Source organism: Heterodontus francisci, chromosome 12 (genome assembly GCF_036365525.1).
Source record: "Heterodontus francisci isolate sHetFra1 chromosome 12, sHetFra1.hap1, whole genome shotgun sequence".
In the NCBI taxonomy this organism is placed as follows: Eukaryota; Metazoa; Chordata; class Chondrichthyes; order Heterodontiformes; family Heterodontidae; genus Heterodontus; species Heterodontus francisci.
The window spans coordinates 69,527,019-69,546,161 of NC_090382.1; the positions used below are offsets into that span (position 1 = coordinate 69,527,019).

Sequence of the window (19,143 nt, forward strand, 5' to 3'; positions counted from 1 at the left end):
AATGTTTCTATGCATGTTGCCTCGGCAGTTTGTAAATGTCTTGTAATATTTAGAAGATAAAAACACGTGAACAGCTGCATGTAAGATGTAGTTATTATTAAGTCCATAACTACCTTCATTTATTTTCTTAACCCATCATTATTATTCCATAACTCCTCTTAGCCCTGATTAAAGAAGTTTTGTCCTTGGACGAAAAAATTCAGCTACTGGCCCGTGAGCTGTTCCAGCACAAATCACTCCTAATCATGGGTCGTGGGTATCATTATGCGACATGCCTAGAAGGAGCTTTAGTAAGTAGAGCCTCCAGAAAAGCCATCCTTGATTATTTGTAACTTGAGACCATCATGTTCTATAGACTCTTCAAATATATGTGTTCTTTGCAATCCTCTTCCGTTCCATTCTTAAATTACTTGAATCCTTATTCAAGGCAAAGCTATTCTGCATAATATTGACTGCTTAAGTTAGGAATTTCTTGTTGAATTATTTTAAGAGAATTAAATAGTTGCTTCAGAATGTTGCAGGTAAGGCCAGCGATTATCGCCCATCCCTAATTGCCCTGGAGAAAGTGGTGGTGAGCCACCTTGAATATAACTGAGAGGCTTGATAGGCCATTTCAGAGAGAAGTTATTAGTTTAGTTTAGAGATACAGCACTGAAACAGGCCCTTCAGCCCACCGAGTCTGTGCCGACCATCAACCACCCATTTATACTAATCCTGCACTAATCCCATATTCCTACCACATCCCCACCTGTTCCTATATTTCCCTACCACCTACCTATACTAGGGGCAATTTATAATGGCCAATTAACCTATCAACCTGCAAGTCTTTGGCATGTGGGAGGAAACCGGAGCACCCGGAGGAAACCCACGCAGACACAGGAAGAACTTGCAAACTCCACACAGGCAGTACCCAGAATTGAACCCGGGTCACTGCAGCTGTGAGGCTGCGGTGCTAACCCAAGCGCATTGCTGTGGGTCTGGAGTCGCATATCAGCCAGACCGGGTAATGGCGGCAGATTTCCTTCCCTAAGGGACATTAATGAGCCAGATGGGTTTTTTGCAGCAATCCAGTAGTTTCATGGTCACTATTACTGATACTAGCCTTTTATTGAAATTTTTTTTAATGAATTAAATACATTTTTAATTGAATTGAATTCCCTAGATTACTAGTCCAGTGACATAATCACTATGCTACCATAAACTTACTCTAGCGAAATATATGCAATGGAAATAGATGAGGCTGGTGGACCAGCTGATGAGCTAAATAACCTCGTTCTATGCTGCAACACAATTTGATATTCTGATTCTTTATAACGAGTATATCTCACTATCATTTTAAAATATTCTGTGAAATTATGTCAGGTGGGAGCCAAATACCCTCTTTAAACTTGTGCCTCTTGCATAATTTATTTTATTTGGTTGTCTCTTGCCACTTATCTAAAATCCACAAATTCAAGAATTTTTTTTAACATTCTGTAAGATCTATTTTAAAAACTCCAGCTCCATTTTTTGATTCCCATAGCTCAAAATGTTTTCTCAAGTCTTTTACATCCATCTGTATTTTCCCCTATCCATTGCCACGACATAAAATATAACTATTCAGTCATCATCAAAACCCAAGTGAGCTTTTAGGTTTTCCACTTTTGTTTAACTGCTGAATTCTAAACCGATATATTATTCTGTTTCACCATGTCAGGAACACAGCGATTTCCTCTGTGAAATTGTTTGTATTTTCATTCTGTGCTTTTGGTTATTACTTTTCTGCCCATTCAGCCATAGCGTGTTTTATATCTAATATACTACTACAATCTGATATAAATAAACTCCCTGCTGCCTTTCTTGATGTCAGCCTGCTTATTGTAACAACTGCTAGAGAATGGCAAGTTGTTAATTGCCCTTATCACAAACAGCTACCAGTATTATTCTTGCTATCTATTTTTTTTCTGTTCCAATCTCTCAATGTTTGTTATATTGTCATATAATGACATTCCTTGACCTAGTTTAATAAGTCTATTGTGTACATTCTTAACTCTATCTCTTGCGCATTTTCTGCTCGTAATCATGTATCTTAATGCGTGTTGTGGTCAGTTTTTATGAAGCCTCTCCATATCAATACCAATAATTCCACTCATTCATTCCTGATACTCTTGTATTTCTAGAAAGTATTTAAACTTGTATCTTAACTAACGTTATCCCAATTAGATTTTTTTCTTGTGTACATATATATATATTCCTTGAACATAGGAGTAGCCCTGCGATCCTGTTCTGCCATTTTATTAAATCTTGGCTGACTTGTACCTCATCTCCATTAACCCACATTTGCTCCATGCCATTTAATATCCTTAGCTAAGAAAAAAATCAGTCTCAGTCTTGAAAATTTCAGTTACCACAGCATCCACTGCCTTTTGGGGAGTGAGTTCGATATTTGCACAACCCTTTGTGTGAGAAAAATGCTTCCTGATTTCACTCCTAACTAGTCTAGCTCTAATTTGTAGAGTATGCCTCCTTGTCCTCGATTTCCCCTACCAGAAAGCAGTTTCTCTGCATCTACCCAATCACATCCCATTGTCATTTTAAATACCTTGATTAAATCAACCCTTAACCTTCTAAACACAAGGGAATACAAAAGGGAATACATGTGTCATGGTCGCATAATTTAACCTTTTAAAGCCCTAGTATCATTGTGGTGATTTGCATTGTACCTCCTCCAAGCAATTAAGTCTTTCCTGAGGTTGAGGTGCCCAAAACTGAACAAAGTCGTCCAGATGGGATCTAAAACTCTGTACAGCTGAAGCACTACTTTCTCACTTTTGTATTCCAACTCCCTTCAGGTAAAAGCCAATATTCCATTAGCCTTTTTGATTGCTTTTTGTACCTGTACAAGTTTTTAAAGTGATTTGTGTAATGGGCACCTAAATCCCTTTGCTCCTCCACAGCTCCAAGTATCTCACCATTAAGAAAATATTCTGATTGTCTTTTCTAGATCTAAAGTAGGTGACTTTAGCTTCACACTACCCCACATTGAACTCCATCTGGCATAGTTTTGCCCAATCACTTGATCTGTCTATGTTTTATAATTTCCCTTTAACGTCTACACAGCTTGTTATATCACCTAAATTAGTATCATCTGAAAACTTATATGTTTGTTGATCACAGTCTTTAATATGTGGTAAAAATGCCTGTAAAATATTCATGTAGTGGCGCTTGATTATGTGAATACGCTATTCCCCGCTCTGACCATATCTAGTTTTTTTAATTAGGTACAGCAGTCTTTGAAAGATTGATTGCAGTAGTATGTTTGAATAGTAATTATCTTTGTTTTTGTCATGTCGACAGAAAATCAAAGAAATCACTTACATGCATTCTGAGGGGATCCTGGCTGGAGAGTTAAAACATGGTCCTTTAGCTTTAATTGACACGGTGATGCCTGTTATAATGGTTGTCATGAGGGATCCATGCTACACCAAGTGTCAAAATGCTATTCAACAAGTCACTGCACGACAGGTACAGCTACAATTGCTATATTTTGCAGTATACTGTCTTAGAGGTGATAGTACTAATTTTAATGCTTTATGCACCATCCTGTTCAATTCACAGACTAAAACGTTACTTAAAAAGGTAAATATAGTAGAATATTGACTTTTTGACCATGATTGAATCTAGCATGATGTTTTTGTATTGTTATGAAAATTTGAATCCATAATTAATTTGATATACTGGATAAATGCTTACTTTTGTATTCATTAACACATCTGGATGCAAGGTTTGGGGGAGGGAAAGAGAAGCTAGTTTTGCCATTGTAGTTCTGTAAAAATGTGAGCTAAGTTAAGCATTAGTTCAGACAATTGTAAATGTGATGTATTGCTGAAAATAGAGACATGTTGTCGAAGCTTTTTGTCTTGCACTCATCAGGACAATCCGCAAGAATACCAATGTAAGGGAAAACAACAACTTTATACTGTTTGAGGCATCTCCATGGCAACACCTCTACCAATCAGAGTTCACTTGCCAACCAATCAGCACTCTCTTCTCATCCAGTATAAAGTTATTGTTTTCCCTTACATTGATATTCTTGCGGGTTGTCCTGATGACTGCAAGATGAAAAGCTTTGACATCATGTCTCTATTTTCAGAAGTACTCAAGTTCTGTACTACCAAACGACTGAATGTGATGTATTTATATTGAGTAGCTAAAACTCGCTGTGGCAACAAGCGAAATTAGCATATGCTGCCTGTGCACTAAGATGATGTTCTTCAAAGCATTTTAATGAAGATGGCCTTTGATGAAATTATTAGCTCAATAGCAGCAATTGAATTTGAATGCTTCTTTTTAAACCTAGATCTTGCTTGTGCATTAAATTTATCTGCTACTGAGAAATGAAAATCTACTACATATACTTATACAAAATTTTCTTGTCTGAATCACAAGGACAGGCAAATTTTATACTGTGTATATTACATACTTGGAGGGTGGAGGAATGAGCAGGAAATGCAATCTGAAAGCACATATTCAATAAATTTTTTAAAGGTTCTGCTTCCAGATCCTCTTCACCCAAGATATTTCATTAGGAATTATTTTTATCAGTATCACAAAGGAATTTGTTTAATGGCTCCATTCTTTTTTTTTTAGGGCCGCCCGATAATACTTTGTGCAAACAATGACGAGGAGAGTAGGAAATTTGCCTACAAAACTATTGAAGTTCCACAATCAGTTGACTGTTTACAGGGTATTTTAAGTGTAATTCCTCTTCAGCTCCTTGCTTTCCATTTGGCTGTTCTTCGAGGATATGATGTGAGTTGATTGTATGTTTTAAGATGCGCTGACTATACAACACAGTTACTAATCACTGAAATGAAAATATCCATAAATTCTCAAAAGTTAATCTTTTTAAAATACTGTTCAAATACAAAAATTATAAACTGAAGTTACACTTGTAACCTGAAGCAATAAAGGGTCCATTGGTCGTTGTTTAAAATTTGACAGAGAAGGAGACTCAAACATGGCTTCTGGAAAAGGTCATATCTCCTGAATCTGGTTGAATTCTTCAAGGAGCTTACATGGTTCAAGGATGTAGGTAGTCCTGTATGCATTGTATATGTGGGTATGGATAATGGACCCCATGTCTGGGGTCTGAATTAACTTGTTGAGCAGGTATCTTAGTTAATGAACCTCTAAAGGTTCAATGACCAGTGCCGAGAGGTTATAGCAAAAGTAAATCCTCTATTATACATACAGATGATCCAGTGTGAAACAAGATCATAGTTTCCTTGTACAACCTCTCTCTCTTTTCCACTCTCTCTTTCTTCTACTATCCATGGAACCACTTATCCATTACCTAGGAACTCCCATATATAAATACAACAATATTGCTGGCACTTATCAGCTAAAAGCCCTGTAGTCATCTTAACTGGTAGAGTGGCCCTAGCTGGACAAGCGGCAGGAACATTACCAGTACAGAGAATGAGCAGTCTTTCCGCTGCCTCTCCATCTGGGGCCACTTTATTTATTAGGCCATTGGCTTGGTGTAGCTGAATGATCAATCTCACAAAGATTCCTAACCTTAAGCATCAATCTTTATTACCGTCAATCTTATTTTCTTGCCTGTCCATGAAGAAAGTTATGTTTTTGCTGTAAGTATCCATTAACTAAATTGAATTTTTTACTTTTAGGTTGACTTTCCTCGAAACCTGGCCAAGTCTGTCACTGTAGAATGAAGACCTGAACAATCCAAGCATTTGAAGATTGGTATTTTGACCAATCTTTTATATTCTCTTTCAGTTATCTTTTATTTTCTTATGAAATGTGAAGACTTTAACTAAATGAAGGTATCTAATGGGGACATGTGCAGTGATGTAGAATATGCATATATTACATATTTGATTTTAAATCTACATAACATTATACTTAGCATGAATACAATTTTAAGTACCTTATCCTTAGTATTCTATAAATGAAGAAACTACATCTCATTCTTGTAGCTGCCTTGATTTAAAAATTGGAAGAGAACCATTGTTTACAGAAGCTGCCTAGAATGAATCCATACAATAGTGCAATATTTACAGCTACAGAGGATCAAATGTAAGACCTTTATGGTCCATTTTCTGTATTTTCATGGTTTTTACATTAACTGTGACTGTTTTACAAAGGATCACTTTAATTTTTCTGTTTGTTATCATGCTTACTTCAACTGTACTTGACACCAGTGTGTATATTAATATATTTTGTGTGAAGGGAGATTTATTCAAAGCTTGTGAATGAAATAAAGATGCAAGAATGAAATGATTTTACACTAAAATAAAAGCAAAATACTGCGGATGCTGGAAATCTGAAATAAAAACAAGAAATGCTGGAACCACTCAGCAAGTCTGGCAGCATCTGTGGAAAGAGAAGCAGAGTTAACGTTTCGGGTCACGTTTGGGGGAATGTTTTCCCCCAAATTTGTTTAGGGCGTCAGACATCTAATCAAACAGCGTATCTTTTTCATTGAATCCAACTCCGGTTAATACCAGGAGCCCATCCATGTTCGATATCCTAGCACAATCCAACAATTTGAAGGCAAGTACTGATCTAGGAATTTCCAAGTAGAATCGCTGCAATCTTGCGTATAGTCGGTTAAACTCCATAATATATTCTTCTATGGAAGAACCATCCATTTTTCTAAATTTATCAAAGTCTGACCATGCCTCCTAGGCACTCAATAAGTCATCTTACATATATATCTTATCCATAAATTTCAAGAGATTGTACAAACCTTCCTCATCATCCAAATGATGAGCCTCTGGCTCCGAAAACACTTTGCCCCGATCTTGCTTCTGGCGGAAAGTGCAAGGGCCATTCCTTCTTTTTTGGAAAAGACGTAACCCGTGTCCATAGATCAACTTCATTCTTCCATTGTTCGTAAGGTTCAGCTTCACAAAATAGTGGTGGAAAATCATATCCCGACACCTTACACTTGGTTTCAGTCATCTTTCTGCAAAAGAAAACTCCAAATACAACCTTCTCAAAAGAAAATCTCCAATTCTAATCTCCTGTCTGAAAACAAATCTCAGTCTCCAATCTTCACTTTCAGGCAACCATTCTCTTCTACCAATGTTAGAGAAACTTCCAAGCCTGTTTGTGAAGAAGACACTGAGACTAGGATGCTTTGGTGGAGATTGTTTATTGCTTGCCACAGAGCTTACTTCTGCTCTCCGAACAACACCACCAGCCAGTGCTGGCTGCTCCTTATTTATATACATATATATATATATATATATATAATAGATATATATATAGATATATACACTTGAATACAATTAACTAATTGACACCCAACACCTCTTCGCCCTACTATCTTGAACTACCAGGTATTTAACAGAACTTCAGACCCTAACACAGGGGACATGGGTTCGAATCCCAACATGGCAGATGGTGAAATTTGAATTCAATAAATAAAAATTTGGATTTAAAAGCTATTCTAATGGTGACCATGTTGTACCAAACCCATCTGGTTCACTACTGCCCTTTAGTGAAGGAAATCTGGACTACATGTGACTCCAGACTCCAGCAATGTGGTTGACTCTTAAATGTCGAGCAAGCCATTCAGTTCAAGGGCTATTAGGGATGGGCAAAACTGCTAGCCTAGCCAGTGACACATTCCACAAATGAATAAAAAAAATCTGTTCTATTAAAGGTTGATTGACATGGGCCAGAATTTAACATTAAGGTGGTGGCCCCGCCCACTGGCTGAAAAGTTGGGGGCAAGCCTGCCTCCGCTGGGCCTGGAAACCACGCTGCTATTTTGCGTGGTCCATCCCTTAATTTGTCTCAGTCAGTTCCACCTTCAACAGCTGACAACCAAAGAGAGGATTGGCAGCTCTTCAGTCCCAGCAGTTCCACTGGGAGTGGTGGCCACTCCTGGGACTGCACCCAGCAAGAGGAGCCATGCTGGCCTCGGAGCAGGTAAGTGAGAATTGGGTCTCACCAGGAACAATCGGCTAGGCCCTGACAAGGGTGGGGAGATTTGTTGGACAGCAGAACACGAGGAGTAGTTTCAGCGGAGGTGGCCCATGTTGCTTATGGGGGGTGGGTGGGGTGCTCCATGGGGCACAGAGTGTTACTGGGTGGCCTCCTCAGGTACTGAAGTGCCTATCCACTGCCAGTAAAATACCAACAGTGGCAGGAGGAGCCCATTAAGTGGCAATTAATTGGCCACTTAAGAGCCTTAGCCACATCACCCGCCGCTGGTAAAATAGCAGTTTAATGTCAAGCCGGTAAATTCTTTTCAGTTCAGGTTCATGACGATCAGCATCCCCCGCTTCTCAGCCCGCCCCAGAGATCAGGGGTGGGGTGGGGAGTGCGTAATATTCCGGCCATAGTCTCTGCATTAATCACTAACTCCAGTATTGTATTACATAACCTCACCACTCTAAGAACGTTCCTCTTGCTCTCTCTCCTAAATCTCTTGTATTTATACTTGTATCTATGTCCTCTTGTTCCAGTTCCCTCAATCACTGGAATCATCTTTTTCCATCTCCTCTGTCAGATTCCTTGATAGTTTAACTATTTCTGTAAAATCAATCCATAATCTCCTCTGTTTTAATGGAAACAGCCCCAATTTTTCCCAGTCCTGCTTCATATTTGGGGAGGCGGTGGTGTAGTGGTATTGACTAGTAACCCAGAGACCCAGAGTATTGCTCTGGGGACATGGGTTCAAATCCCACACAGCAAAAGGTGGAATTTGAATTCAATTAATAAATCTGGAATTAAAAAGCTAGTCTAATGATGGTCATGAAACCATTGTCGATTGTTGTAAAAACCCATCTGGTTCACTAATGTCCTTTAGGAAAGGAAATCTGCTGTCCTTACTTGGTCTGGTCTACATGTGACTCCAGACCCACAGTAATGTGGTTGACTCTTACATGCCCTCTGAAATGGCCTAGCAAGCCACTCAGTTATATCTAACTGCTACAAAGTCAATAAAAAGGAATGAAACCAGACGGACCATCGACCGAGGCACCAGAAACGACAACGGCAAACCCAGCCCTGTCGACCCTGCTACGTCCTCCTTACTAACATCTAGGGGCTTGTGACAAAGTTGGGAGAGCTGTCCCAGACTAGTCAAGCAACAGTCTGACATAGTCATACTCACGGAATCATACCTGACAGACAATGTCCCAGACACTGCCATCACCATCCCCAGGAATATCCTGTCCCACCGGCACATCAGACCAGCAGAGGTGGCGGCACAGCGGTATACAGTAGGGAGGGAGTTGCCCTGGGAGTACTCCACATCGACTCTGGGCCCCATGAAGTCTCATGGCATCAGATCAAACATGGACAAGGAAACCTCCTGCTGATTACCACCTACCACCCTCCCTCAGCTGATGAGTCAGTACTCCTCCATGTTGAACAGCAGTTGGAGGAAGCACTGAGGGTGGCAAGGGCACAGAATGTACTCTGGGTGGGGGACTTCAATGTCCATCACCAAGAGTGGTTGGTAGCACCACTACTGACCGAGCTGGCCGAGTCCTAAAGGACATGGCTGCTAGACTGGGTACGCGGTAGGTGGTGAGGGAACCAACAAGAGGGGAAAATATACTTGACCTCGTCCTCACCAATATGCCTGCCGCAGATGCATCTGTCCATGACTGTATTGGTAGGAGTGACCACTGCACAGTCGTTGTGGAGATGAAATCCCGCCTTCACATTGAGGATACCGTCCATCGTATTGAGTGGCACTACCACCGTGCTAAATGGGATAGATTTCGAACAGATCTAGCAATGCAAAACTGGGCATCCATGAGGCGCTGTGGGCCATCAGCAGCAGCAGAATTGTACTCAACCACAATCTGTAACCTCATGGCCCGGCATATCCCCACTCTACCATTACCATCAAGCCAGGAGTCCAACCCTGGTTCATTGAAGAGTGCAGGAGGGCATGCCAGGAGCAGCACCAGGCATACCTCAAAATGAGGTGTCAACGTGGTGAAGCTACTTGCATGCCAAACTGCGTAAGCAGCATGCGATAAACAGAGCCAAGTGATCCCACAACCAACGGATCAGATCTAAGCTCTTCAGTCCTGCCACATCCAGCTGTAAATAGTGGTGGACAATTAAACAACTAACTGGAGGAGATGGCTCCACAAATATCCCTATCCTCAATGATGGGGGAGCCCAGCACATCAGTGCGAAAGATAAGGCTGTAGCATTTGCAACAATCTTCAGCCAGAAGTGCCGAGTTGATGATCCATCTCGGCCTCCTCCTGAAGTCCCCAGCATCACAGATGCCAGACTTCAGCCAATTCGATTCAATCTGCGTGATATCAAGAAACGACTGAAGGCACTGGATACTGCAAAAGCTATGGGCCCTGACAATATTCCAACAATGGTACTGAAGACTTGTGCTCCAGAACTTGCCGCGCCCCTAGCCAAGCTGTTCCAGTACAGCTACAACACTGGCATCTACCCTGCAATGTGGAAAATTGCCCTGGTATGTCCTGTCCACAAAAAGCAGGACAAATCCAACCCAGCCAGTTACTGCCCCATCAGCCTACTCTCAATCATCAGTAAAGTGATGGAAGGGGTCATCAACAGTGCCATCAAGCGACACTTGCTTAGCAATAACGAGCTCAGTGACGCTAAGTTTGGGTTCCGCCAGGGCCACTCAGCTCCTGACCTCGTTACAGCCTAGGTTCAAACATGGACAGAAGAGCTGAACTCAAGAGGTGAGGTGAGAGTGACTGCTCTTAACATCAAGGCAGCATTTGACCGAGTATGGCATCAAGGAGCCCTAGCAAAACTAAGGTCAATGGGAATCGGGGGAAAACCCTCTGCTGGCTGAAGTCATACCTAGTGCAAAGGAAGATGGTTGTGGTTGTTGGAGGTCAATCATCTGAGCTCCAGGACATCACTGCAGAAGTTCCTTAGGGTAGTGTCCTAGGTCCAACCATCTTCAGCTGCTTCATCAATGACCTTCCTTCAATCATAAGGTCAGAAGTGGGGATGTTCGCTGATGATTGCACAATGTTCAGTACCATTTGTGACTCCTCAGATAATGAAGCAGTCTGTGTAGAAATGCAGCAAGACCTGGACAATATGCAGGCTTGGGCTGATAAGTGGCAAGTAACATTCGCGCCACACAAGTGCCAGGCAATGACCATCTCCAACAAGAGAGAATCTAACCATCTCCTCTTGACATTCAATGGCATTATGATCACTGAATCCCCCACTATCAACATCCTAGGGGTGACCATTGACCAGAAACTGAACTGGAGTAGCCATATAAATACCGTGGCTACAAGAACAGGTCAGAGGCTAGGAATCCTATGGCGAGTAACTCACCTCCTGACTCCCCAAAGCCTGTCCACCATCTACAAGGCACAAGTCAGGAGTGTGATGGAATACTCTCCATTTGCCTGGATGGGTGCAGCTCCAACAACACTCAAGAAGCTCGACACCATCCAGGCCGAAGCAGCCTGCTTGATTGGCACCCCATCTACAAACATTCACTCCCTCCACCACCGACGCACAGTGGCAGCAGTGTGCACCATCTACAAGATGCACTGCAGCAATGCACCAAGGCTCCTTAGACAGCACCTTCCAAACCCATGACCTCTACCAACTAGAAGGAAAAGGGCAGCAAATGCATGGGAACACCACCACCTGCTAGTTCCCCTCCAAGTCACACACCATCCTGACTTGGACCTATATCGCCGTTCCTTCACTGTCGCTGGGTCAAAATCCTGGAACTCCCTTCCTAACAGCACTGTGGGTGTACCTACCCTACATGGACTGCAGCGGTTCAAGAAGGCAGCCCACCACCACCTCCTCAAGGGCAATTAGGGATGGGCAATAAATGCTGGCCTGGCCAGCGATGCCCACATCCCATGAATGAATAAAAAAAAAATTATATTTCCTCTTACCAGACAGCAACCTAGTGAACCTGTAATAAAAACAAAATATTGCAGATGCTGGAAATCTGAAATAAAAACAGAAACTGCTTGAAATACTCAGCAGGTCAGACAGCATCTGTTCTGATGAAAGGTCACAGACTTGAAACATTAACTCTGTTTCTCTCTCCACAGATGCTGCCTGACTTGCTGTGTACTTCCAGCACTTTCTGTTTTTATACCTAGTGAACCTGTGTTTTGCCTCTTTATTGCCTGAACGTTTTTGCTATAGCTTGAATTGCTAAGCTACACACAGTACTCCAACTGTGGTCCTTATTAAAGTTCTGAATAGATTCACCACTTGGTCTCAACATTTTGTATTTTCTACCACTTGCCACAAAACTAAGTGTTCCATTAGCTTTTTATGGTCTTATTTACCTGAAGTGCTGCTTTTAATTTATTGTGAACCTGAATCCCCAAATCCCTCTGCTGTTCCACATCACCCATCCAACCCCACTCAGAGTATAAGTGTGTCATCTCACATTTGCTGACATTAAATTCCAACTGCCACTTCTTTTGCCCATCTCCCATCTTTTCAATGGTCCATGGAAGCTTCAGAATTATTTACTATGCTCCGTATTTGAATGCTTCAGATTATTATTCATTACTGAGAAAATAATCACACTGGTACAGTGTGCTTGGCCAATTCAGTTCAAATATGACAGTCTTGATGAAATGGCAGGATTCAAAACTTAGCTGCTCCATTATGAAGTTTGGCAAAATATTCTTTCAAAGGCCAGAAGCAGACAATACAACCTTGTATCCTTTAGAATGCTGCTGTTCAAGAAAGCCCAAATGACTAATGTCACTAAATTGCCATGATTGAGTCGGATGAAGAACTATAAACATTCTTGGAGATGTTCCTGTTTTATGCACATCCCTGTGAGTGTTGTTTTTTATTCATTCAGGGGATTTGGGTGACACTGGCCAGGCCAGCATTTATTGCCCATCCCTAATTGCCCTTGAGAAGGTGGTGGTGAGCTGCCCTCTTGAACCACTGCAGTCCATGTGGGGTAGATACATCCACAGTGCTGTTAGGGAGGGAGTTCCAGGATTTTGACCAAGCGACAGAGAAGGAACGGTGATATAGCTCCAAGCCAGGATGGTGTGTGGCTTGGAGGGGAACTTGTAAGTGGTGGTGTTCCCATGTATCTGCTGCCCTTTTCCTTCTAGGTGGTAGAGGTCATGGGTTTGGAAGATGCTGTCAAAGGAGCCTTGGTGCGTTGCTGCAGTGCATCTTGTAGATGGTACACTTGTGTTGAGGGAACAAACACTGTAACTTAATGTGTTGGTTCAATCATCGAATAGTACAGCACAGAAGGAGGCCATTTCGGCCATTGAGTCTGTGCCAGCTCTGTTGATCATGGTGTATAGTTTTTGCCGAATATGGACTTTTACTTCAGTTCTTGAGTAATTTGCTATTGATGGCCCTGTTCTGTTGTGATTCTCTTTGCCGGTCCAATTTATTTTGGAAAAAATATAAAGCACGGCTTGAGAATGCTGTATGGCTTATTAGCTTATGCTCATATCATGCCTTCATACATGTCTACAACCTTCATAATATGGCTTTATATCAAGTAGAGGAATATTAATTTGTCCAGACAGACCTGATCTCCACTCACTTGTTTGAGATTTTTTTTTCATAAAGGGCACATTATTTTTTTTTTTCAGCTGATAATTATGACCTAGTATGGAGAATATAGTTGTATTAAGAATGATGCTGTGGTATTCTACACTGTTTTGTTTTGTAACTTGGTGTGATATGCTTGAATGTTGGTGTCCTTGTTTGTGCTACATTTACTTTCCACATACAAATAGGATAATTTGCTCATCTGCATGGCAAGATGAAAGCCAGCAAGAAATACTCTTTTGAATATTCATGCTGCCATGACTTTTTCCATCAACTACAATCTTGGCTGTGAACAGCACATGAAAAAGCCCTTGGTTCCAATCGTTACTGAATCAAACAGAAGCTATGTAGCTTATCACATGTATCAACTTTAAAAAAACACATTCCCCTTTCTCCCAATCTGCCCCCACAAATTCTTAAATTTTCCCTACACTACTAACATTTATTGTAAGATTATAGAAAGCATATTGGAACATTGAAAAAAGTGCAACGTAGATTCATTTGAAAGAAACTAGCCATGAATAGACAGTTATGATGAGAGATTTGCAAAAACACAGAGTTTAAGGGAGAGAAATTGCCTCACGTAGTGTCACTCTCCATCTGTCCCCCGCTTCCTTGGATGCTTCCTGTAGAGCCACAGAGCATTCTGACTTTTTTTTGTAGAGGGAGCTTTATTCTGTATTCAACCTGTTTTTTTTTGGCCTTTATACCCCAGACCCCTTTGATTTTTGTTGAAAGGGCCTTTATTCATCAGGCCCCCTTTATATGCATTTGAAATAAATAACATTATTAAAAGCAGATAAATAAAACAAAACTCAAATTAAAATAGCGTTCTCTGCATCAATGATGCACTCCAGCCCCTGCGGTGCCCACTGGTCACGGAAGGCCTCAAGTGAACCGGTGGACACTGCATGCTCCTTCTTTAGGGGACACCCAGACACGAACGTAATCTGTCAGTGGAAGGGTTCATGCAGGGTGTCTCCAGCGTGTGCCGGAAGGCTGTGAATGAATACCATCCTCACACACAAACCAACCGGCTGATTCCTAATCTGGAGAACGATTGTGCAGTCAATGCATCTCGAGATCACTTAGTAAATAAGAAGCATGAAACTGCAAGTTGGGCACTGCACTAATGTATATTTAAAGGGCAAGTAATCTAAATTGCAGGTAAGGTGGTTTTTTAAAAAAACATTTTCAATTGCAAAGTGTATGGAAGTACTCTGGACTGTTTTTGCAGTGAATTCCTGGATTTGGCAGGGAGTTTTGCCACATCCTCAAAGGAAGGGCAGAGGAGGTGACTTGTGTAGACAAAGGCTGCAACAGGTACAAGGTGCAGCAGTGGCAGTGTCTCGGGCCAGCAACATGACAGGGGGATGGAGCAGAGGATGCAGAGAGGGAAAGCTCCTTGCTAAGCCCTCTATAAGTTGGAGCTGAACTTCTCCATGCTCCTTGACAGTTATAGGAGGCTGTCTGGTGGACCAGTCAATGCACCCAGCATCTTTGTGAGCATGCCCATCAGTGCTTTCCTGTATGCTGCCCCATCGAGGTTCTCATTTGAGTTCTTTGCAGCAATACCCGTCTGACAGCTTACTTTCTGGTGAGATGGCAAACAAAACATCCTTTACACCTGACCTCGCTTCAGGCCACTCATGCCCAGATGACTCACTGATCCCAACTCTATACCAGCCACCAATATACATCCAGTGCCAGTACTTGAGCTGGTAGCTGAGAGTGATGGGGCCTCTTCATCAATACTGTTTTGCTCTCTCTCTTCATTCGGGGCTGTTGTAGCTGGGCAGGTGGCAGCTCTTTGGTGTCTGAAAGCAGGAACTTAGAAGGGGAAGGTGTAAGGAAAGGGGGTTGGGGTGAGAAGCTGGAGGTTTATGGTCACACCATCAGCAGCTTGCTCATCATGCCAGATAAAAGGAAGAGGGTATGCAGGGAGTTGAGAAGGGGCATAAGACAGGAATATACCATCATTCTCAATGTTCTCAGTGACACTGGATGCCACAGGCCTCGTCGCAGCTGGCCCCATGGTGCCGACAATCATCTGTTCTGTAGGGCTGAAGAGATACAGGCATTGTTGTCTGCCACCACTTCTGCTTGGCTCCCTTCCATTGTGTGGCATCTTGTCCTGCAAGAGAGGGCAGAATATCAGTGATTGTATTGCACTGTGTTTGGGGGAAGTGATTGCCATAGCTGAACAGCTGGAGGTACATGGATGCAGCAAGAGCTGGGTGTGAGGCTGGCAGCATTGGTTGGTGTGTTTTGGGTGACGCGGAGTATCTGGATGCAGGGCATCAGTCCTGAATGCCAGGAGTGCTGCTGGGTGTGTGATGGGTTTGGTGCATTGAGCAGCATGGGAAGCTGGTGTTGTGGTAGGTAAGTGAAGATACATTCACTGACCTTGACCACCCATGTTAGGTCATTAGACTTCTTGTGGCACTGCTGCCAGGTCCTTGGGTCCAGACTCTTGGAGTTGACCACCCTGGCCATCTGCTCCCATTCCTTTCTGAGGATGGTCCTCGAGGGAGTCCTGTCTCCGCTGTGAAACCATGGCATTGCTCCTCTTGCCCATCTGCACCACTAATACCTCCAGCACCACATCTGTCCTCTAGAACCCTCCATCTACCTGGTGTCCACTATGCAGGTGGCAGGTTAAAACAGCAGAAACTGCTGGCTTCTGCATTCAAATCGAGCGTGTTCATTAACATATGTTAAATCCTCATAATTGCAGTTTTAACCCTGGATTCTGCCTTTAACTCTGCGCACACGGGTTTCCTGACCTTGGCAGGTTGAGCAAGGTGAGAGAACAGCAGGTGTTGACGGGGCTATGCAATTGACTGGCAAGAAGTCTTTACGTACTGAAATATGACAGCAGCTACCTTGCCGAAGTGAAAGGATTTTGCTCACAGGACTTTCACTGAGAGTGTACTTTCACAGCTTTGGAGGTGATTTCCAAGACTTTTGTGGTCATTTCTACTACCTTGGAATTTTTTGCCTTTGATCTGCACTCCCTTGCTATCAGCCTTCACAGCAGCATGGGAGACGCTTATGCAGTTCTTACGTTGGACCTCTGATGAGGAACAGGATGAGCAACACCAGCAACCTTTTACTCAACTACCTGCTGCTTCACAGCACAGAGGAGATGAGCACAGAGCACTGGATCACAGGAGGTGATACCGCCAACACAGGGTATACAGACAGAGAATTATCCTTCTCGTCATAACTGCGCACCAGTGTCTCGAAAGGCTCAGACTTTCGTGTCAGGTGGTTGCTGACATTTGCAGCCTCCTGGAAGAAGACCTCCTGCCCTGTGCACACATTTCCTGTGGTGGTCAAGGTCACCACAGCACTTAATTTCTTTGTCTCCAGCTCCTTCCAGGGATCTGCAAAAGATACTTGTAGAATCTCACAGTCTCCAACACACAACTGCTCTTCCAAATGATGGATGCCATGTTTCCCAGGGCCAGAACCTACGTGCACTTCACTTCATATACCTAACTGCACCACTATTAACAAGGTACAAAGCAGCAATGCCTATTTTGGGATTACGTAAATTGGTAAAAACAGGTCCGCACTCGGCCTTCTTTGGTGCTTCAACTGCAGACTCGTGTGCAACAGCACCCACTGGTCACAGTGCGAGTCCTCCTCTCTGTTCCTCCTGATGACCATTTTCAACCTGATGCCACGGACTGAGCCAGGGTGGAGGAGGGTTCTGTCTGTTCAGAAGCTCAATGTTGCAGCTGCAGGTTGTCACTGATGAGCCCAGTCACATTGAGAGGGCCCTTGGATTCACTGCACTGGCTGCATTCCCACAATACAGAGAGGCAGAGAATTGAGGTTGGCCCTCCAGTCATAACCACCCCGATAGCAGCAGAGGAGGTGGTGCTGGAGGTAAACTGGGTCTCCACATACATGGGCATCAGTGATGGAGAGACAGGGAATCTCCCAGCTGTACGGTGACTGAATTAAATATCACACAGCCACGTGGCGTACAATACTCACTCATGTAGACTTGATGTTACCAGCCCCTAAAATATGATGATCTGCACAATGATGACAAAGAACCCTCTCACCTTGTCAGTTCTAATTTATGTCTTTCATCTCTCATAGGTCCCATGATTATCCCTGAGCAACTGCCACTGGATGAGTATGAAGACTCCTCAGAGGAGGTCACTCGCTCTGAGGAAGCACCGTCACACGACTCATGCGCGCCCTCCACCAGCTCAGACACACACACTTCAGTGGGGCCTTTAATACAGGTAATTAGGTTGTCACATGGTGAAGTGCACATCACAAGTGAGCAGGAGAAGATGATGGAGACAAGTATAGCAGTGGAGAGTCCCCATCGAAAGGCAGAGGACGACCAAGCTCTGCTCAGATGATGCTGAGCCTCGGGGATCATCAACAAAAAGGACTATTCTGGAGCAGCAACAGAAAATGTGTGAGGTTCTGTCAGCAGCCTGCCTCTAACTCTGCTGAAGCCACAGGGGTAATAATAAAAGGGAAAAAAAGTTTTGTAGATATACGAGGATGTTGGGTGTTTAACACTATGTTAAATTGTCACATTTCTGTTCAAAGTTAATCAACCATGAACTTTATGTCAAAGCTCCATTGTCCTGTCCTCCTCATTGTTGCCTGCCACCAGCCAGGTGGCCTCTGCCTTGTGAAAATTGGTATGACACAAGTAAAAGACGAGCTCTGGGTGTTCATGAGAAGGGTGGATTGTTGATTGTGGGACTGCTTTGTGCTGGCAGCTGGTAGGGGGTGACGGGGACAGTGTCACGGTGGATTCAGAAATGGTGTTCTAGATGGCTACACTGCCTCAGATTAACTAAAACACACCTGAATTTGTCCATCCCTGGCAGCTAAATGAGTGGCTATGGGTATTGTCACCACGTCAGGCTCCTCCTCCTCTGAAGATGTAGAATGGTCATCACCTGCCTCCTCCTGCAGTTCCATTCCTCGCTGTAGTGATAGGTTGTGGGTGGGGTTCCCTCATTAAAAGGCACTTAGTGCCTGAACGAGGGACGCGGCATTGGGAAGCGGGCGGGCCTGCTGAGAGCCACCCCCCTGCCCTTGCCAGCGGCCCCCTACTCCCCTCTCCCCCGCGACCCCCACCCCACAAGACCCCTCCCGCGCTGACCTACCTGTGGCCTAGGTCCAGTGCTGCTCTTGGGCCTCTGGTAGGTGCTCCACTGACGTAACCAATGCCTCTGTGGTGGCGCTGTTCAGTGGATGAGCATACAGTACAAAAGCCAGGAAATTATGATGAACCTTTACAAAACTTTGGTTCGGCCTCAACTGCAGTATTGTGTCCAATTCTGGGCAGAGCACTTTAGGAAGGATGTGAAGGCATTAGAGAGGGTGCAGAAAAGATTTACGAGAATGGTTCCAGGGATCAGTGACTTCAGTTATGTGTATAGACTGGTGAAGCTGGAATTGTTTTCCATAGTGAAGAGAAGGTTGAGAAAAGATTTGATAGAGATGTTCAAAATCATGAGGGGTCTAGATAGACAGGGAGAAACATGTTACCATTGGAAAAGAGTCAAGAACCAGTGGACAGAAATTTAAAGTAAA

At 43.2% G+C, this 19,143-nt stretch overlaps 1 protein-coding gene across 1 annotated transcript in view; it reads left to right on the forward strand.

Moving 5' to 3' along the window:
* Positions 1 to 6,225, forward strand: part of LOC137375616 (glutamine--fructose-6-phosphate aminotransferase [isomerizing] 2-like) — an 87,450-nt gene extending 81,225 nt beyond the window's left edge. Inside the window, exons 16-19 of the mRNA XM_068042992.1 lie at positions 163 to 290; positions 3,337 to 3,504; positions 4,630 to 4,791; positions 5,670 to 6,225. Coding sequence (XP_067899093.1) covers positions 163 to 290; positions 3,337 to 3,504; positions 4,630 to 4,791; positions 5,670 to 5,714 — 503 coding nt within the window. The 3' untranslated portion in view covers positions 5,715 to 6,225. The remainder of the gene's footprint in view (positions 1 to 162; positions 291 to 3,336; positions 3,505 to 4,629; positions 4,792 to 5,669) is intronic.
* Positions 6,226 to 19,143: the final 12,918 nt, after the last annotated feature.